Source organism: Stegodyphus dumicola, chromosome 7, assembly GCF_044657685.1.
Source record: "Stegodyphus dumicola isolate Sdum_Otavi_A_Nest chromosome 7, ASM4465768v1".
Taxonomy (NCBI): domain Eukaryota; kingdom Metazoa; phylum Arthropoda; class Arachnida; order Araneae; family Eresidae; genus Stegodyphus; species Stegodyphus dumicola.
The window spans coordinates 67,144,189-67,167,155 of NC_140774.1; the positions used below are offsets into that span (position 1 = coordinate 67,144,189).

At 29.4% G+C, this 22,967-nt stretch overlaps 1 protein-coding gene across 1 annotated transcript in view; it reads left to right on the plus strand.

The window, feature by feature from the left end:
* The window catches only part of LOC118198230 (uncharacterized), a 59,677-nt gene extending 37,383 nt beyond the window's left edge, over positions 1-22,294 (plus strand). The window contains exons 6-8 of the mRNA XM_085821389.1: positions 2,097-2,405; positions 5,450-5,813; positions 16,529-22,294. Of these exons, the coding sequence (XP_085677515.1) occupies positions 2,097-2,405; positions 5,450-5,813; positions 16,529-16,669 (814 nt within the window). The 3' untranslated portion in view covers positions 16,670-22,294. The remainder of the gene's footprint in view (positions 1-2,096; positions 2,406-5,449; positions 5,814-16,528) is intronic.
* Positions 22,295-22,967: the final 673 nt, after the last annotated feature.

Below are 22,967 nucleotides of genomic sequence, written 5' to 3' on the forward strand. Positions count from 1 at the left end.
ATATTTTGACATTTTTCTGTTAGAGCATTTTATTTGCAAAAATGAAATGCAGAAAGAGAGCTTTTGGAACAATCTTTTTTAGTTTAATTTCAAATTTATTCAATAGTAAAAATTTAGTTATATGAGTTGGCTGTAATGAATATTGTTTAGAAAAAAAGCAGTGAGTGAGAAATCATTTTCAATTATCAAAAGTTTTAATATATATATATATATATATATATAAATTTAAACAAATTAAAATTCTTAACAAATACGTATAAAAGTAAAAAAGCAAATTTAAATTCTAAAAAAAGAAAAAAGCCAAAATAATTAAAAAAAAAAAAAAAATATGCAAACATGTAAAAGATTTAATTCTCGAACTAATCTACAATATCATTTAAATTCAGAAGCATAAGCAAATCAGGTGCAAAATCTATCCATGAAAATAAATCTACTAATTTAATAAATTAAAATTAAATTAAACAATTAATTTTTTTTTTTTTTTTTTTAAGGTTTCAGAATCTGTAATGCATGTGAAAACGTAGTAGAGATTAAATTATGGAAGCCATATGACACATGAATGCCAAAACAATTAAAAATTGTCCTCAGAATATAATAGCTTCCACTTTAACCTTCTGACATTCAAAGATGCTACCTTGGCTTTTATTTTCTCACTTAAATTAGATGCCATATTTCATTTTGTGTGTGGGGGTGGGGGTGGAGGACTTGCAAAATGAGAAATTATGCAATTATGTATGAAATTTATGTATTAAATGTATAATGCCTTAGTTTGAATAAAATCAATTAACAGGCATAAAACCTTATTCATTAAAAAATAGGGGGTGACTTATTAAAAATCCTATAAATTCAGAATGCATATAATTCTTTTTGTGTGTGTGTTTTTGATTATGTGTGTATTATTCTTGCATTTTTAATATTCTGTTTTTTTTTAAATTATTTTTCTTATTCATAATAAAATTACTTCATGTTTTTCCATTCAGATTCCTCCCTCTTCTTTTTTTATTTTATTTGGCACGTTTACATAAATTCGTAAAATATATGTAGCTTATTGATCCTAGGTGGCATGACAATAAGGGAATCTCGTACGTAATGTGCCCTCTTTCTTTGAAATTGTGTTACAAGACAGTAAGAGTTTACTAAAACTAGTAAGCTAATGCCAAGTTAGGCAGTAGCCTAATTAAAAAAAAAAAAAAAAAGTCTCATCATGTATACAGTACAAAGTCCGTAATCCGGTCTCGTCAGGACTTCAGCGATTCTGGATTATAGATAATCAGTTTTAATCTGTGACGATAGCATGCAGAAATTATACAATTAAAAATATGAAACCGTAATTTATGAAATAAAGAACAATTATGATCTAAAGGGTATCAAAATTTACAAAGAAAAAGCTTAATATTTATTTGTTTACTTTATTAAACATGTCTTGCAATATAAATTGTTTAAGTTGCTTCGTTTTTTGTGCTAATACTTTCTCTTTAATTCTATAAACAGACATAATTTCTTGTTCAGTGACAAAGTTCCACTGTTCAAGTCCTGTAATTGCTGTGTTGAGAATACCGACTAACTTGTCAATCGAAATTTTGTATCGCTTTGTAGATCCTTTGGCAGCTCCAGAATTGGAAACTCCTTTTGACATTATCAAAAGTTCAAGCTTAATTTTTATAAAATTGCTCTAACAGTCTGCAAAAAATAATAAGCCGGATCCAATTAGAAGATTAAGGAACAGTGCAATCTGCAGCATTAACTGAAATGCCTTAGAATCAGTAAAGATAATTTTAGCCTAGCTTATAGCATCTGTTATACATTAAATGCACATGTGAAAAGCATACAAAAAAAAAAAAAAGTTTGTGGCTTTGAGGTCCGAATTATAGATCATTCTGGATAATGAACGTCCAGATTACGGACTTTGTACTGTATATATATATGAGGGGTATGATGGGCCTTTTTCTTTTTTTTAATTATTGTAAAGAAAATCTTTTATATTTCCATTAGAAACTAATGAATTCGAACGAAATTTTCCATAGTTATTTTTCTAAGAAGGATAAAAATTCATTAAATGCTGTATGGTAAATGTCACAAATTATTCTGTAGTAATTTTATTTATATTCATTCGCAGGCTATTCCGGGCTCCCCTTTGATCAAATTCTAAGTGTCAGTGCTTTTAATATATGTGGTGTGTGTAATAAATCTTTCACTCTCAAAGGAAATTTAAAGAAGCATTTGAAACTTCATACTGGAGAACGTCCATTTGTATGTCCAGTATGCAAAAAGCGTTTTACCCAAAAAGGAAACCTGAAGACCCATTTGAGATTTCACACTGGTGAACGTCCATTTGTGTGTAATGTTTGTGGCAAAAAGTTCACTCAGAGCTCCAACCTATGGAATCACAGTAAGACACATAAAAAGTGATATAAAGTTTGTAAGAAACAGTGTATAATCTTATTAATTCTAAAAGCTTTTAAAATTAGTAATCATTAATAAGCTGTTTTTTAATCTGCAGGAATTGTATGTTTTGTCATGAAAATTTACCTGTAACATAAATGACATCTTGTCAAATCGCAGTTAAATCTATACCAGTTACATGTTATAATTTGTGGCATGCAAGTTGATGAGATGAAATGTCTATTGCTTAATGTGCAGTTATGTTCCTTTCAACCTTCCAAGTGGAACATTCATTACTTCTTGACTATACTGCCAGCTACCTTTTTTTTTTTTTTGTTTCCATTTAAATTTATGTATGTTGAACATGTTAAATATGTGCAGTACCAGTAGTGTTATTATAATGTAACAAATAAAATTTCATAGCAATTTTTAAATAAAGGTGATTGCTATTCTTGTTACTTTGTGCTTAGTATTCATTTCACTTTCTCTTGTAAGAGCATAGAGAGAGGTATAATAAAAGTATCATGATATTAACTAGCATTGAGACTTAATTTTGGAAACTTAAGCAGTTTTCATATGCATTTAAAAATATTGCTAACCATTGTGATATTTGTTTTTATAACTATATTATTTTTGAGAAAAAAATTAATTTAATTCTTTAAATCTTTTGTTTTCCCTTTCAACCATATCATGATAAAAATGTATGGATAGAGAAGAATCTTGAAATTGACTATTGACAAAAAAGGGGGGGATAAATAAATTGCTTCTGTGTAACCACTCTAATGAAAGTGATTTTCAGAATGTGCCAGAATTTGGCAACCAAGCACTTAATTTTTTAAATGCCTTTTCATGCATTCATTTTGTTTTATTACAAGTTCCAGTGATTTTTAATAGATAAATCGTAATATATTTTGGTCTAACGTAATAGTAAAAAAAATATGCTTTTATGAGATATGCTAACAATAAGAGAAATTACAGTAAATATTTTGCAAGCATATAGTGTTTTGCTGCAGAATCACTGAAGAGAACACAGTTGCGTTGAATCTGTTTTTAAAGCTATTGTTGTGATCTATATTTCCATAAAAACAAACAAACAAAAAAAAAAAAAAAAAGCTTTGAACAAAAGGGGGGAACACCACTTATATGTAGGTTTTATGTTAAATTGTTTTTTGAGATTAAAAATCTTTATTAAAATGTAAACATCTGTATGTATAATGAATAAAATTTTGCAGTTAGAAGCCATGTTAAATAATGAAAATATGTTTATTTAATTTAATTATTTAAAAAAATATTTTATTCTAATTAAACAACTGTTCAAGTATGCAATGTATTAAATAATGAACTGGCATATTATTTCCATTAATCAGAACTGTTTCTCCCTACTTGCCTCGTGATTTCCTTTTAATTTCATATTTTCAATCCTTGCATTCACTGTACTTTTTAATAATTATTTGCAAGATATTCTTATAAATGCTAATTATGATTTCAAAATTTGCACATTCATACTCATATGAATGAAGTTTGTTATTTACTTATCTTACTTATTAAGAAGCATTTCAAGTATGATTGTGACACTATAATTAATTCTATAAAATGCTGTGCAATAAATTTTAGAAATTTTTTAACGATGTAAAACATTTTGATGGAATTTTTAAACCAACAAACTCTTCCAAGATTGAAAATGTTTATTAGATTAGAAAATTATTACATGTACTGAAAATTATTGTATGTTAATTAAAAAAATCATAGTTATTAAATAGTAATCATGTTTATCAGACATTAATTATTTTTAAACAGTACTTATCATATATATATGCAGACACACATTTGTATGTGTACATAACATTACCTGCACATGTAATGGCAGGTAATGGCGAATGAACACATATTTTCATAAACATATCTTTGTGTTAAATATTGTTAGTTTTCATTGGACTTACCGCTGTCACTTTTTCATCTGACTTAAACTTATCACCTTTATTTTGTTTATCATCATCTGCTGTTTTCTGGAATTTATTATTTGTGGTATATCATGTGCCAAGAAATTTTTTTATGACCATTAAAATTTCTTATAGTAATGTTCCATAGTGTAACTTACTACTTTTTCATTTCAGTGTATATCAACTAATCTGCATTGCTTTTATAGGTATTTAAATTGCATATTTAATATATGTATATATATATATATATATATATATATTGTTGTTGATTAGGTCTTTTTAATTCCTTTTAAAATAAATCAACTTTAGATTACGAAACATTTCAAATTATTGAGGCTCTGTTCTCTTTCTGTTTCATGTAAATAAACATTTTTGGTATTACGTACTTGTTTCAAACCAGGTATTTATCAATATTTCTTTTCCACGGCAAGTATCTTTTCGATACTTGTTGATAAAAATTTTGGCACTGTGATTATTACAGGGATGTGTGCATTAAAATGCAGTCAATTTTTGCCATACTTGTAAAGAATTTTGGTTATAAATACGGACTGGTATTGTGTAATGTAGAGAGTTTTATAAATTAAATAGGTTTTATAATTAATTTTGATGATAATTCAAGTGTTTTGTTTTAGAAGTATGGCAAATTTTCCAAATTAGCAGTATGAGCTAATGCTAAAAGTAATTTTCTTGTAATTTTTGGTGTCATTGAAATGTATATTAAAATCATGTTTTCTTCCCCATGTAAGTTATTTATCTGGAAGTTTAACATCTACATAAACTAATGGGATAAATTAACATTTTGTTACAAGAAATAAACACAAACATTTTATAGAGCTTGAAGATACAAAACACAGCTGATGGTTACACTCTTTGGAATTGTTTCTCATCGTTTCCGATTCCAAAAAGACATTCTTAAAAAATGTGTCTTTTTGCTGATTTTTCGCAGATTGTTATTAAATTGTATTATAATTTCTGCATATGTTTATTTAAATTTTGTAGCAGTTATCATCTTTTATTTTTCGAAATGTAATTTTCATGTCAATTAAAAATATTACAGGGTTTATAATTTTGTTTTTAATATATTGTAATGTATTCTCAATGTTTTAAAATACTTTATGGCAATAACTTTTTGTCTTTTTAGCAATCCTGTTAAAAGAGAATATATCAGAAATATTGAATTTAGATACTGCCGTTTCATATTCTAGTGGATCTTCTTCACTATTCAAAGATTACCATCAGTTGCAGACTAAACAAATGGGTAATATTTCATTCGTATGTGAGGTGTGCAACAAATCTTTTCGTCAGAAGAGTGGTTTAAAGAGTCATTTAAAGCTTCATACTGGAGAACGACCTTTTATGTGCCCTATTTGTAACAAAGGTTTTGCTCAGAAAGGAAATCTTAAAACACACATGCGATTTCATACTGGAGAACGTCCATATCAGTGTAATGTATGTGGAAGGAAATTTTCACAGAAAGTTTCCCTTCAATACCATTACCAAACAGTTCATGTAAAAGACTGAGTACGAGAAGTTTAAATACTTGTAATAATCAGAATTTTTCAAAGCCTATTTTGCATATCATTTTATTTGTTTTTCTAGTGCTTATGTATTATCCTGTCTACTCTGGGAGTTGCCTACTATCAAACCATGAAAGTTTCGGAAGTCTCACTAAAGTTGTGCCAGTTGTTTCTACAGTCTTCATGTAATAAAGATTCTGCAACTTTTACAATAAAACATTCATCAATCTGTCTGCACAATCCATCAAATAGCCATTGCTGCAGAAGTACTTGACCCCTTCTGTAAAAAGGCTTTGGCCAGTTTTTCTATTTTAGGTCCTTCAGATTTTGTTGGAATCTGTAAGGATGCTATGAGTAGAAATGTATTGCAAACCTCAAGAATATCCAGCTATTCTTTTCTCTATTCAACAGATGTTAATTCTCTCGATCATCTGTAAATGAACCAAGTGCAATCACGGACATGATTCTACACCCCTTGAACTTTTCTTCCCCCAAAATGCACAGAGAAAATACAGCAGTAATAGTTAATGTACAAAACCCCTCATCCAGAAAGTAAACATCATTTGGGTATAAAAAAAGATTAGCTTTTTGTTTTCATTTGTATTTTACTACAGGAAAATCTACACATATTAAACTACTTTTCAATATATTCACCCTGCAATTTAAGGCATATGCTATATCTTAGCACTAATTGCAAGGTACCTGTTTTGTAGAATTTGGTTGCTTGTGACCTGAACCATTTCTTATTGTTTACCTTGATCTCATCATCACTTGCAAAGTGCTGACGGGCAAGAAATTTCTTGAGATGAGAAAACAAACTCCATATTATATTATAAGGAGCGTGACAGAATTGTTCCCAGCGAAATGAATCAAGTACCCTCTGTAAAAAGCTTTTGGCCAGTTTTTACTATTTTGTTAGGCCCTTCGGATTTTGTTGGAATGCATGCAGTATGTGGTCATGTTTTGTCATATATGTACACAATACCAGAAGTCACTAAATAGTCCACATCTTGTGTTCTGTATTTTGTGCTGTAACTTCCTCAGTGTTTCACAGTTAGTTGTAGCATTGATTATTGTGCCTCATTCGATCCAGTCCACTTAGATTTCTGACAGTCCCAAAATACGATGTATATGATTTTTTCTTGAAAAGAGAGGTGCCTTTGCTTTCTTGGGTTTCAGGGAACTGCTATGCTGCCATTCCAGTGACTGTCCTTTCATTTCAGGTGTCTCAACAAATCCATGTTTCATCACCTGTGACAGTCCTTTTAAAGAAATCATTTTCTTCTGTCGCATAACTCTTAAAAAATTTCAAGGTTGCTTCCATGCATTTCTATTTTTGAACATCGATTATTATTTTCTGTATCCATCACCAACACAGTTTTTCATAGTGCAATTGTTCAGTCAAAGTTTGATGTAATAAAGATTGTAAAATGTTTCAAAAATACGTTGACAAATCAGAAATTGTAATGAACTTTTTCGTTGATACAGTGCACCAAATATCAACGATTGCCATCCACTGCACTCCTCGTCATGGATATTTTCCTTTCCTTTGTTAAACATTCTGACCCACTTTTGTGCCATCACTCATTGCATTCTCTCCATAATTTTCACCTATCTGATGATAAATTTCACATGATCGAACAAGTCTCACGTTCAGAAACTTCATAATGGCTTTTATTTCACCCCTGGCAGGCAAATCTATTGTTTGAAACATGTTTACCAGCAAAACTGACTTCAAATGCTGATGTAAATAAACAAAATGACTAGGTAATTCATTTTCAAGTTGAATGATGTGATTATGACCTCCTTTCTGTCAGATGCACAGGAGATATGCACAAATGGTACTTACTTTCTGAATCAGCGAACGGGCTGTTTGCATGGACGTTTTCATGGTTTTCCCATGTGTAATGTATATACGAGCCAGTTTTTCTTAGAAAGTCCTCCATGAAGGCATCCCTTCCGTTAGTCAGATAGCCCTCGAGGCTTTGCCATAATCACACACACACTTCTGAATCAGCTTAGTATATCATTGTTCATTTAAAAAAAAGTGTTCCTTACCAAGAATTAATCAGATTACATCAAATGAAAGCATAAATGGTACGCATTGTTATGCCATGCTTATCCATAATTGGTGCTAAATTGCTCTGCTTAGTGACAGTTTTATGGTGGATGAGATAATGCATAAGTACCACTTTTCCATATTACTGAAGATGATAGAATATAAATAAGCAATTAAAAATATTTCCAGTGACAATGACAAATGCATTAAATTTGGTATATGTGTTCTCTGTATGAAATGATAAATAGGTAATGTTACAAGCATTGAAATTCTCTGGTTTTTAAATTGTTAATATTATAGCAACACTGTAAATCTGAATTTTTTGCCGTTTTCATTTAATGCATTTTCTAAGTGGTTTTTTGATATTTTACATTTTGCTAAATTATATTTATGTATTTTCTGAAATGCATATATCAGAATTATGTAGAAAATAATATAACTCAGTATAACAGTTAGCAATGTAATTTAGTATTTCTCAGACTAGGAGTGTATGAGACCATGAATATATAGGTTTTTCGCCTTTCCATGGTGATTACGATACAATTATTAGGTTGCATTGCACACTCAGAATTAATAAAAATAAGATTTATAATTATTGTGACATGAGATTATTCTTTAAGGTTATAATTTACTCTGTACTGAATGAAGTCTGAATCAGTAATTTTTTTAGTTGGTTTACATTTCTACGTTTTAGAAACAAAACATAAAGTAATAATTATTCATACAGTTTAATGACCTTCAATGATTATATGTAATATAATGTATTGAAAGAAAAGATATTGTATTGTGCATAATCACTAATAAAAATGAATTTTTTGAGTAATTCTTTGTTATAGTGGCTTTCGAGATTGAATTGCCAATCAACCGAGATATCTCGTCTGAAGCTGAGTGCTTGTTCTTATACCTCAGCATGTGATCATATATTAACACTGGCCGTGTGTTCTTATACTTACATGTTCTTGCCACGTAATCGTATATTTGCATCAGGTTGCAGTTTTGCTCTAGCTGCGTGTTGTAATGTTATTCATTTTGATGTGATTTTTAAATATGCATTATTTGTTAAAAAATATATTCATTGCCTCCCTCCCCCCTTTTTTGTGAATATGACGTTAAGAATTTTTAAGTTTCTAAGTAATGAGGTGAATGCTGTGTCATTTTTTTTTTTCTTTCAAGAATGGTGTGACTAATAAGTATGTGAAAATGGCCACAGAATGAAACTTTGTTAGTAACGAAACCATTTGCAGATGCAAGGTTAAAAAGTGCAAAAATAAGAAGGCTCTTTGTGTTTGAAATTGGTTCAGCAGTTCCAAAATATTGTTCATCACATTTATTAAATTTATGTTATAAGCTTGCCTTCTTATTTGTAGTGTAGTGGTCAGCGCGCTTGGCACATATTCGAGAGGCTTGTGGTTCGAGTTACGGCAAAAGCATTGCTAATTTTTTGCATCCCCTGGTTCCAAAATATCCTAATGACTCTACAATATACTCTTGGGCAGAGGAGTTGATATCCGTGATATGGTGTAATAAACAGCTTAATATGTGTTAAGGTGCTGCAATTGATTGGGACAATTACAGGCAATAAAATAACAGTAATGAAGATAAGGATTTGAAAAAACGTTCTTATAAAATGACATGTGAGTAATTGTTACTATTATTTTAGTGTGTTTATTTTCACATTCGCGCTTCACAAGCTTGGCAAAATTATACCCGAGATCTTGGCACAAGTCTAAAGTCAGCAAACATGGTTGGGTGCTGCTATAACAAAGGAGTACTGTTTTTCTTTCTATTTATTTGATCCAGCTGTTCTTTCCTCCATTCAAGAGTTGTTACAGTTTGTCAAAAAAATATTCAACTTAAATTAACAACTACTGATTAATGTCTTTAAAATGACATAAAAGCATAGTTCTGATTATTTATTATTAACTTTCTTTTATTTTAGCTTTTATCAAGTTCTACACTGGTCATTAAATGCAAAATCATATTTGAAAAAACAAATCTGTTTGGGATAAAAGTGACTCTCTTGTAAATGACCTGTTACTATTGCTAGAAAAGTATTCAACTATGGCCATTCATAGGTCATTTAAAGGGCTACAAAGTTTAAATTAACACTTGAAGACACCCTTAAAGGTTACAAGAATATTACCTTAAGGTTATTTGAAACTTTTGTGCTTGAATCATATAAATTTCTGAATTTTAAACTGGAAATTTAAAAATGTCTTAAAAAGAGAAAGAAAGAATAATTGAAGAAAGGAAAACTGTAATTAATATGAGGGAAATCTGGAGAAACATATGAAAAAGATTGCTCAAACTATTAAAACACTACGTTCAACTGCAAAATTCATAGTAAAAAAGCATCTGGAATCAACAAATTCTGTAAACAGGACCTGAAGCAGACATCAGAAAAAGTTGACCAGGTATGATAAACAATATCATTTACACTTAAGAAAGATCCGACATTAAGTGGTCCAGAATTGAAACTGCTGGTTAAGAAGGAAATTTGTACTGAAACTGTAAGAAATTCCCTTAAAGAGTTTGGTTATAAAGGCTGATCCGCTTCAAAAAAATATTGTGTCTGAAATCAGTAGAAAGAAAAGGCTATGGTTTACAGAAATATAATATATATAAACGAGCCCCTACATTTTTGGAAAAAAGTTATAGTCAAAAGTCTTTAATCCAGACTCGTTGGGACTTCTGCGATTCCGGATTATTGGTTTCTCCAGATTATAGATCATCAGTTTAAATCTGGTAAGATGGCATGCAGAAATTATAAAATTAAAAATATGAAACCGTAATTAATGAAATAAAGAGCAATTATGATCTAAAGGGTATCAAAATTTACAAAAAAAAAAAAAAAAAAAAAAAAACTTAATATTTATTTGTTTACTTTATTAAACATTTCTTTCAACGCCCGTATGCGTAAAGCATACATTACGCATAGTCGAAATTAGAAAATTGCAACCAGAAAACTATTTGATGTGTATTCGTAACATTTATAACGACGAGGAATTTGATTTAAATCATATCAAAGACGGAGTACATTGAGATGAAATACTATGTTTAGTAAATCATAAGCCAAATAAAATAAAAACATCTGCCCTGAAGATAAGGATAGTGCTGACAGATCAACTTCCAGTTCATTGCGCACAGCGACGTTTCCCCCCCCCCTCCCAGAGCAGCGTGAAATTGACATAATCGAAAGTTCAAGTTTACTTTTATAGTATTGCTGTTTCAATCTGCAAAAAATAATAAGCCGGATCCAATTCGATAATTAAGGAACAACGCAATCATCAACATTAACTGAAATAGATAATTAGATAATTTTAGCTTATACCGTCCATTATACATAAAACGCGCACCCAAAAATGTATTATGCACTTGCGCACACGCATATGCGCAGTCGTAAAAAATCTTACTTGCACGAGTAAACGCCTATGCGCATGTGTCAACGTGGCGCATGCGCAGAAAGTTTTTAGCTTTGAAGTCCGGATTATAGATCATTCCGGATTATGGGTGTCCGAATTAACGACTTTTGACTGTATAACATATTTAGAGTAGAAGAAGGTATAAAGACAGTCAAATAAAGAATTTGAATTGAAAAATCCCCAACCAACAGAAAAGCATTGCAGACATTCCTTTATGGTCTGAGGTTGCATGTCTTGTGCAGGTATAGGGAAACTACATTTTATCAATGGTATAAAAGACCATAAGGCATATATTAATATTTCAAAAACAATTTTACATACCAGTGCTGAATTGTGTGAAAGTATCGGTGGATTTTATGTTGATGCAGGATAATGATTCAAAGCATAAAGTGCTAATTACCGGACATTGACTGTTGCAAAACACACCAAAAATACTTAAAAGACCCCTGCCCCCTCCACAATCACCAGAAATAAATCCAATTGAACATTTATAGAATTTATTTTGTATTAAAGGATCAGAAATAAAGATACTACAAACAAGAAGAAGCCAAAACAACATTTAGAAGAAGAATGGTATATAGTGATTTCACTAAAAAACTTTGCATGCCATCTAAACTGAAAGCCATTAATAAGTTTAAGGGTCATCCTATTAATAATTAATTTATGATATAAATCCTCTTTGTTGCCATATTAGAAAAACGTCGAATACTTTTTTGACTCATGCTGTGCAATCTCAAGTGTTTTTCCTTTTTTATGGTAGTATAGATTTATTTAATTTCTTTGGAAATGTGCCTGAGAAATATCTTCATTTTGTAATTTTCACATTGTACTCGTACAAATTGAGCCTTGAAAACTTCTAGTTCATTGGTTAATGTTTTTAATGACTCATAGTTTAGATAATCGAATGAAGGTCGAATACTTTCTGGAATAACTGTAATAAACTGGAATGCATTCACAAATGAGATTCTGCAACCCTTGAACTGCACTTTATTTCATTGAGTGTATTATGATGTCATGCTTACTCATAATTGGTGCTGAATTTTATTGCTTGATGACTGTTTCAGGGTTAACAGAATAATATGAAGTGCTTTTTTCAGAAATACAGGCAAACCCTGTGTAATGCAAATTCACTGTAATACTTTGGAAAACTCTCATGTAATACAGCATTTCTATGATTCAATTTAAATTTTAATCTTGCAGCCTATTCTTAATGGCCATTGAAAATAAGTAATCCTCAAAGATCATAGGTTCTATACTATTGTACTAATGAAAGTACTTTAGTAAAATTTTATCGAGGAAAACTTGTATAATTTAGGAATGGAAAAGTTTTGTTAAAATTTATATTTTTTGTTCTTTCCTTCTTTTTCATTTTGACTTTGATATTTATTCTGAATGGTTAAATCATTTTCAAAGATTCAAGAAAACTTCATATGGTACGAAAGGTATATTTATATACGTATATTAAATGTATAATTTAATAAATTAATGTAGATTTTGTAAGTTGTAAAAAAGGAACAAATTGTGAAATATGAAGACAGTTTTTTTTTCCTAATGTTTTTCTTTTATGAATTAAAAACAGCAGTAGTATGTTCTTCTGTTTGCTTTGTCAATTTGTTTAAACAAAAGGATTTATAACAAATATCTGTCTTTTACAAAAGTTTGGAGAACATTTATTTTTTAAAACTCACGTTTAAATAAATATTCATGCTCCTTCCACCTGAAGTGCAAATTAATTTCGTTTTTAAAATGATGATAAGTGCTACCCTACTCCCTTTCAGTTCTTTCTGACTTTCTCTAATGGAGTTAAATTTTTCCCCTTCAGTTTTCTTTTCACTCTAGACGAAATAAAAAGTGATAGGATGCTTAAATCTGGGGAGTAAAGAGAATAATAGTACAATACTGTCAAGGCACTGGGTGCCTGAAACTGCTGTATGATAAATGCATATATCATAAACTTATCAGCAATCGTTCTTACATTTAGTTCAGGGATACATTTCTGCAGATACTATAAGAAGATCCAGCAGCCATGCAAAACTTATGAATCCTCTGTCTGTGATCACTGCCTTTGCTTAGCAGAATGACCATCATCTTCAATTGACATCTCACCATTTTTTAAAGGACTAAACTTCTTTTTGGTTACTGCTTGGATAAAAGCCTTTTTCTTTAAAAAGCCTGCTGAAGCTTGAATTTCTCCATTAACTTTACCAGTTTCATAACATTTAAAGCATGCATGCTGTTATTCCGTATCTTCCAGTTTCATGCATTATAAGACTACAAAATGCAACAAATGTTGTAAAAGAATTTGCAAGAAGGGAAAATGCCACCTGAAATGAACTCATCTTTGTAGTCGAATGTGGAAAAGGCATATGCTATGTTACCAAGCTACAAAAAATATTAAACATGGATGGCTGGCAAGTAGTTTTACATTTAGACAAACTTTTAAATAGCTTCTTGTAAATGAATGAAGAAAAATATTCTGTTTGATATGTTACATTGCAGATTAAAATATATATATATATATAATGTTTGTTAAAAGTATAATGTACACAATTTCTATAATTTACTTTATTATGTAAAAATGCATTAAAATAAAATTTTAGCACACATTCCAATGTTTGTGTATTTATATAGAGAGAAACAGATAGAACAGAAATAGAATAATATTAGATAATAAATGTTATTAATATCATGCAAAATGTGGCAGAATTAATGAACTAGGAAAGAGACGAAATATATAGAATCAACTTTCGCCATATGTGGCGTTTTTACTAATAGAAAGGCACCAATTGAACTGTTATTTTTAGTTTAAGAAATTTCTTAGATTATTTTTGCAAACCATCTAAAATGATTCAGAAACGTGGTTCTGTTTATAATTTCTTCAACAGCTCCTCAATAAAAACCAAATAGTTATGAATTAGCATTTAATACTGTGTGAATATTGTTTTATTTTCGTATTAATATACTTTTTATTTCAGTTTTGTTTTATTTCAGCTATTCATTTGTTTTCAATTTGTCGTTTCCTGTTAAAAAATTAACCACGTGTGATCAGTGTTGAGTGTATGTATATATAGTCTCTCTCTTACCTGTGTATAATTGAGATATTGTGCAATGCTGTTCTAAGGTAAGTTTCATAATAATTTCTTATCTTATAATTCGAAAACTTTGAAGTCTGTATAATAATTTTAAAATTGACTTTGAAATAAGGAACTTGCGTATTTTAATTCTGTTTTGTATTGGTTAAAATGAGGATGTCGAAATGCATTATTCTTCTTTGAATATTTGAAAGATTTAATACTTTTAATATTAATATTCTTTGAATATTTATTTATATTAAATTATGTAATATAAATAATATACTATAAGAAAAGATTCATGTTAATACTTACTTTCGTTTATTTATACCTTTATTTTATTTCTACACCTTGCTTTGGCCTAATGAGTAAAGCTATTGAATGGTAGTTGTTTCATCTGTGTTTTATTTTTGGTAGACCGAATTATCTGCAGAATTTTTGTTGTTTTCCCCATCACTAATGGGGTAAGTTTGATTGAAAAGGGATTTGTAAAAGTATCTTATTGTCAGTATAGTGTCATCCTTGAACGAGATGTTCGTTGCAACGGGCACCTGGACTGAAGTGTCTGATTTGGCATTAATTGATTACTGTGGGAACTGTAACTAATCTTAGTTACAGTTACCACATTACTTATATTAGTAGGTCTGATAATGAAAATACTTTTTATCTAAGTCATTGAATGGCTGTTACTTTATTGCAGTATTTCCTCTTATGCCTTTAGTTTGACAATTTCATTTTATGAACTTGGATTGTATGTATGTGAAATTTCCTTTTGAATTCTTTGATCTGTAGTTTCACTTTCTGCATGTATATTTTATTTAGTCTGCAAATCGAATTTTAATTGGGGGTAGTTTTTTTTTTTTTTTTTGAATGATTTTAAGAAATGTCTGTTGCTTAGTTATAATGAAACTAAAAAGATATGAGTTAACTTTTAATGCTAGAAATGGACACCTTTGAAATTCAGAATTGTATTAAGAAGAATTCAGTGAATTTAAGAACTCCATAAGAAATTTCAGCTATATTTTTGTACTTTTTAAATCTAAGATTTATGTTTTTATTTATTTACTTATCTATTCTAATAATACATTAAAAATAATTAAGTCTGTTATGGCCTTTTTTTTTAAAGTGCAGTGGTGTATTTTTTAATTCAGAATATTGTTTAGTTATCTTGTGTTTCATTTAATAATGTAGGATGCATTTAATGTGATTTATTTTCTTTATAAAGCTTTTTCTTGTTTTCAGTTGTTTCATTTAAATTTATTATGCTTTATTTGGAATTGTATGAATAAGTTTGCTTCATAATTTTCTTTATGTGATATATTCTTTTATGATCATCCTATTTTATATTTTGAATAATGTGTTTTATTTTCTTCAGAAAAATTCGTATTTTTTATCTACTTATCCTATTATTTCAAATTACCTATTATTATCTATTACTTAAGTTAGATGATAGCATTTTATTGAATGTCATTGTTAACAGTAATTAATATTTAAGCAATTAGATATTTAACAAAGATTTTTTATTTAACATTTTATTAATTACAAGTAAGAATCTAATGTTTTAGCATCTGAAGTTATTTATATTTTCTCTATTGTTATTTTTATTTTATCAGGAAGCTGTAGTATAATAACAATAAAAAAATAAATATAACAATCTAAATTCCTGTAATGTAAGTTACTGATTTTTTGTTGTAGTTTTATTATATCTATACATTTATTAATTCTTGATAGTATTGAGTATTTTTAACAAATAGCTTCATTTTTTTTCTTTGGGGGGGCATGCCAGTCCCTTTTTAATCATGTTGTGTATGTAATAATTATACTGCAAAGTTTTGCATGAAATTTAATTTAAGATTACTTCATAATTAAAAATTTTTAATGTTATTTATATAATATTAAAGTCTATTTGTTTGATGTTTGATTGTATTCATGTAATTTAATTTTTACAGGCATTTTTTATGAACATTTTAGAGATAATATGATGTCTGAAGAATTAATTAGAATATCAAGTGTTCATGGCTCTTCCTCAAATTCCAGAACTTTTAATGATGTGAAAAATGCATTTTATGTTGATGGAATACATTTTATTTGTGCTATATGTAATAAATCTTTCACTCGAAAAGATCATGTGAAAAGGCATTTGAAACTTCATACAGGAGAACGTCCATTTGCATGTACAATGTGTAATAAAAGTTTTGTTCGTAAAGATAGTCTTATGGCACATGTTAATGTATACTGTAAAGCATCTTCAGCAAATAATGGAAAGAAAACAGTATGAGTTGAAATTTTCAGAATACTTAGCAATAAACTTCATTCACAAATCTGATAAATTTTTCAGTACTTACTTATTATCCCGTTGACATTGAAAGTTGGCAAACATCCTGCCAAAGTTGTGCCAATCATTCCCTGAGAATTTGAAAGTAATTGGTGCTTCTTTATTTAAATAACAATTAGTATTCAACCTGCTTTATTTCTGCACAGGTTTTCATTGATTTCTACTATTTTCGTAAGCTGTCCAATTTTACTGGAAGCTGTATGAGTTTGAATTTCCTGCAGGTAATTGTTCCAGTCTGTTACTACTTTGTCATTCATAATGCACAATGCATCGTTAATATATGCTTTTTTAGTGGTAGGATCTCATAATTTTAAAAATAATGTACTGTTTGCTGTTTTTAGATAGCATGTGCCAAACTTGAAATTATTTTTTCAAAATGAAAGGGGGGAAAATACAGAAATATTAGTTTATTTATATCATTGCTATTAAAAGCAAAACATGGCTTATTGAGAATCAGTTGGAGGTGCATCAAACGAAGGCACAGATGTTATGAGTGTATTAATACATCATATTTATCCATAGCTGGTGCTAAATTAGGCTGCTTGGATATAGCTTTAAATATGTAAATTCTTCATGGGATAATACGTAAGTACCAATATTTTAAATGTTGCAGTTTTATTCAGTTGTTCAGACAGAACTGTTTATCTAGAATGTACTTTTCTATATTTAAAGGAATGGAGAACAAAATTCTGCTGGCTGCAAGGTTAAAAGAATGGCTTATCATCTGTTAAATTAAAAAAAAAATATATATATATATATATGCAGCTTATATGTGAAATTGTTTTGTATTTGGATGTGTACTTAGTTTAATACTATATATTACTTTTCAGGATAAGTTTCATTTGCTTGAATTGTTTATGGTAACTAAAAAAGTTCTGTGACTTTTCAATATGAAACTTTAAAACTCAGTAGATTTTCAGCAAAGAGTTATTTATTTATCAAAATATTTACCAGTATACTACTCAATATCTTTTTTTTTTTTCAAGAGGATACTAGCTCATGTATATCTTATCTATGCAATGTCTTCTTTGTAAAGGCACATTGTGTCACATTAAAGGCTTCAATTGATATATTTATGTATCATTGCAGAATTGTGTAGTGCATGTTGTTTTCCAAAGTTCCAGTGGTTTTAAATACCACTGGAAAAAAACAGCGTTTTTTTTTTTTTTTTTTTTGTTTGTTTGTTTTGCTTTGTTTTGTTGTTGTTTTCTGATGCCAGAATATTTTGGGATTTATAGACATTTTTCCAACTGTTGTAATAGTTAACATTTTATGTAATTTTAACTACATAACTTTAACATTTTATCTAATTCTACTACACTCCAAATATTGAAAGAATGGTTTTGTTTCTGTATTAAGCTATTGTCAAAGGATTGTACATTAAAAAGCCAAAACATTATGACCACCTACTCAATAACACACTGCACAACCTCTTTGGCCTGCAAAACAGCTACATTTTGCCTTGGCATGGATGCCACAAGTTCTTGGTAGATGACTGGAGACAAGTTGTACAAATTTCTAAGCAGCGGTCACTGCAAAGTTGAGATATTCCAACTCAGGGGTGTCTGAGCTCTGAGCTGTAACTTCATAACATCCAAATGAGCTTTATCAGGTTAATATCCGATGAGTTGGGTGGCCAGGACATCAATTGGAATTCATCCTTATACTCCTCTAAGTACCCCAACACAATTTGTGCCTTGCAACATGGAACATTGTCCTGGAATATTCCATTTACAGTTGGGAAGATAGATGCCATGTAAAGGGGCAACTGATATGTAGTTATCTTCAGATATTCATGGTCTGTTCTGCAACAACTAAGGGTCTTACAGCTGCCCATGAGAATGTTCCCCAAAGCATAATACCATCGCCATGAGCCTGTGTATGACCTGCTGTACAAGGGGGAGCAACTGTTCACTTGGAATATGCTGTATCCTGACACAACCATCGACATGATGAATAAGAAATCATGATTCATCCGACCACGCAATTGTCTTCCACTTATTTATGGTTCAGTCTTGATGCTACCAGGCCCACTGTAGGAGTTGACAGTGACACTTGGTCGAAGCACACAAGTGGGACATCTGCTGTGTAGTCCCATACCTAACAGTATCAACTGAAGTTTGTGTTCCGAAGCACTTGCACTTGGACCTGCATTTTATTGGGCTGTCAGCTGAGCCATTGTCTGGCGTCGATTTTGCTGTACTGAGTTGGACAGTCTCTGGTATCTGTTTTCTTTGATGATGTGTGGACATCCAAAATCTTGGTATCTACTGCTAGTTTCACTGTCATTTATCCACTTTGCGTAAATACTAACAGTGGCAGATCGTGAACAACATACCAGTCATGCAGTTTCAGAGATAAGCATTCTGAGTCTTCGGGCCATTGCAGTCTGCCCTCTATCAAATTCACTTAGATCAGCAGCTTTTCCCATCACTTGCAAAAGCAGGGGCGTAGCTAGAGGGGGGGCAAGGGGGGCATATGTCCCTGGGCGCAGAATCCAAGGGTCGCCAAACTGATGTTACGATATTTTAGAATGAAATGTTTTCCCATCCTTGGCAAGCAGTAGGGGGCGCAAAATCTTCAGTTTTCCCTGGGCTCTGAAAACCCTTGCTACGATTCTGTGTAAAAGTAAGAGCAAGAATGATTCCATACCTTGTCCAGCAGCAGTCAAATACCATTTCCACTTAATCACATTCCCTCCACATCATCAGACAAGTTCGTTGAAAAATGTCGGGAAGGTTTGCATCCTCAATGTGTAGACAATATTTATTATTATATATTCATGAGCAAATAAGAAACAAATTTAACATATGTTGTGATGTGAAAAAATATTATTTACCCAAATACTTCTAATCATAGTCATTTGTAATCATGATAGTATTTGTTTTAAAATATAGATTATTAAGTGGTTTTATTGGAAAATGTATCTTACATTTAGGTCATATTTTGTATTAAAACTAATATAAATAATCTGTCTGACTTTTGAAATATTTCTGTACCTTATATGAATTTAAAATGCTGATGACAAATTCAAGGCAGATTTTGTACATGTTTAATTAGATAATCTGATTTAAAGTAAAAATCTATTTTATTGTACTTGAAAAGAAATGTAAATTACTTACGATTAACATGAAGTTAAAAGTCTGTATGATGTACAGAGGGTGTTTACACATTTTTAGAACGATTTTGGGTTTATTTAAATTAATATTTAAAATGTAAAGATTATTGTTTAAATGTTTAATATAACATTTATTCTGGACTTTTAAGTGTTCATCGGGATATCCATGATAGAAAAACTTTTTATAAAATTTCGAGGGGTACTGATTTCCATTCTTCGTTCACTACTTTCTAGAGTCCAGCAGTCGTGGTGGACTTAGAAAGAGCTTTTTGAAAGACATCAAAGGCATAATAGTCCATAAGTGAAACATCAGGGGACTTGAATATGTTGGGCTGGAATATGTTAAAAAGGAATATATGCAACATTTGTATCAAACTTTACTTTCTCATGGAATGCATTGGAATAAAAGAATGGAATTTCTTCTGTAAATATTGTACTTAAAATTTCTCTTGACAACACATTGTTTTTAACATTTTTTCCCACTCTTTTTATTTTAAATTTCCCATTGTAAGAGAATCTTGGGACAACCATAAATCCCTTATTGAGACTTTCTTTGCATTGATGAAAAATTTTATTCTCTTCATTTTGGATAATTTGCTAAATTGTTTTCATAGAGGATTCTACAAATTGTTCTGTGTTGAAACACATGCCTGAGCAAAAGCTGGTGAAAATTACATTTTTTAGTTTTTCTAAATTGTAAATCTGGTTTTTTTATCTAATTTATTATTGCTAAATATGTATTTAAAGACATTGCAACTGATTTCTGCATTGGTGGATTTTCTTTTAACTTCAGAAACATTAGAAAGGGTACACATATTTTTGTTGTTTGCAGTCTTCTTTCCATGTGGACATAATGATTGACAGTTTTTCCCTTTTGCATATTTTGTGCTTGGAAATTTATAAATCATGCATTTCAGGTTTCTTATGGAATATGAATATATTTCTTCAAAATATACAAAAGCATATCCTTCAATCCACAACTTGTTTACATGCAACATTTTGAAAGAAGAATAAAATTAAAAGTAATGGACAATATTTGTCGTTTCAAGTAATAATCTGTTGGCAGAAGGTTTTATTCCAAATCTATTTCCCCCCTTTAATTCTTTAGGGAAAGTGTTCTTAATATGTGTAAACACCCTCTGTATATGTCATTCAAATACAAATTAAAAATTTCAAGAATGTGCAATAACAATTTATACAGAAACATACTTACATTTTATCACATATTTAGATTTTTATTATTCATAAAAAAATGATTTGCCTTTATTTTTAAATGTTCTATTAAATTAATATTTTAAATAAAATTATTTTCTAGTTGATTATTTTCACTGTATACTAAAAGTGAATGAACTTGCATTGCAAAGAGCAAATACCTATGGTCTGTAACTGCCATGCCTTCTCATTAAAAATAAGAGAAATATTGTTTTCATTATTTTAACTTTGAGGTGAGCTTGTCTAATTTAGTTCATATTTTATGTATGAATTTAAATTTTTCCATTTAGAACTAACATAAACTGGAAATCATAGTGTAAGTTTTCTATCTCCCAAAACTATCTTTTTCTGTCATTGTGATTTTCAAAATGTATTATGTACTAGAAAATTTTCAATCTTTCGTATCTTTAAAGAAATTAATATTAAAATTTTATTTTTAATGTAGTTTCATTTTAAATAGCTTGAAACATGTTTTTAATAGGATTTTTTCATTTATCCCCCCCTTTTTTCGAAATTTCTTATATGTGTATGTTAGTACAGAAAAATAGATATGCATTTGATGAATCAAAAATTCCATAGAAAAGTTAAGATCCAGGAAACAAAGACTATTGAAACATTAGCTTTTTATCAACTATTAAAAAAGATGCTCATGCTTTTGTAAAAATTCTTCACTTTGCATCTTAAAAAAAGCATGTTAGAATGAAGGGTATTAGTTTAATTTTGACATACAGTTTTTTTTCTTTCCATTATCTGAATTGTACTGTTTTCAAGTCTCAAATCTTGTAAACAATTTGTTGTTATTATTATTATTGGTGGTGGTTTTACTTGTGTAATTCATGTATGTGTAAGAATTTTTGAGGAATTGTTCTCCCTAGTAATATACTCACATACCGGAAATTTTTATGTATGTGTATTTTCTAGATCATATTTATATAAAACATAATTTTAGCAATCAGTTTATGCAGCATGTAAAAAAGTTTTTATGTTACAAAATCTCAAAATTTACCTACTGTCAAAAATTAACTTCTAATTTGTACTTTATGTCTAAAATTTGCTCTAAAATTGATTTTTGTTAAAAGTGTCTTGTAAAATGTTAGATTTGCCTCATTTTAAAATTTATTTAAATATATTTTACTTTGGAAATAATAATTAACTTTTGAAATGCTGTACTTTTTTTTTTTTTTTTTGTATAAATTCTGTTAAAAGTAACTGTAATTAAAAAGGTTATGCATATTTTATTAGGTGTTATTGTTTTTTCATTCAGCCATCAGTCATATATCACTGTGAAAAATAAGTAACTTGCATTGTTTACTAGGCGTATGAATGATGATTAAGTATCAGAACTTTCCAAATTGTTAATTTCATTTGTTTATCAGAACATATGCATTTTTAAATACCTAAACTATATTGACTAATAATAAGAAGTAAATTATTTTGATTAGAAAATGCTTTTTTTTTTTTTTTTTTCCCAGTATCTGTTGGTGTTAATAAAATTTATTTGAGAAAATAACTGATATTTTTAATTGTATTTGAAAACGTCTAGGAGGTAAAATCATTATAAAAATTAGGAAAAGTCAAATTTTAACAATTTTATCATGATAGTTGTGGATTATTCTTAATATCTATTTTACAATGACATTACAAGACATTGGCAAAAAATTATAGACTCAAACTCAGTATTTATAGATGTTAACAACTTTTTTATGTGTATGTGAATTAAAAAACTTTATTAAAAAAAAAAAAAAAAAAGCTTCTGTCTGAAACATGATAACCTTAGGTTTCAAAACAGCAGGTTGATTACAGTTTGTAAATAAATTGAAATTGCTTTTAGAACTCCGCTGATTTGAAATGTGTATGGAAGTGAATATTGAATTTGGAAATTTCAAAATGAAATATATATGTCATAATGCT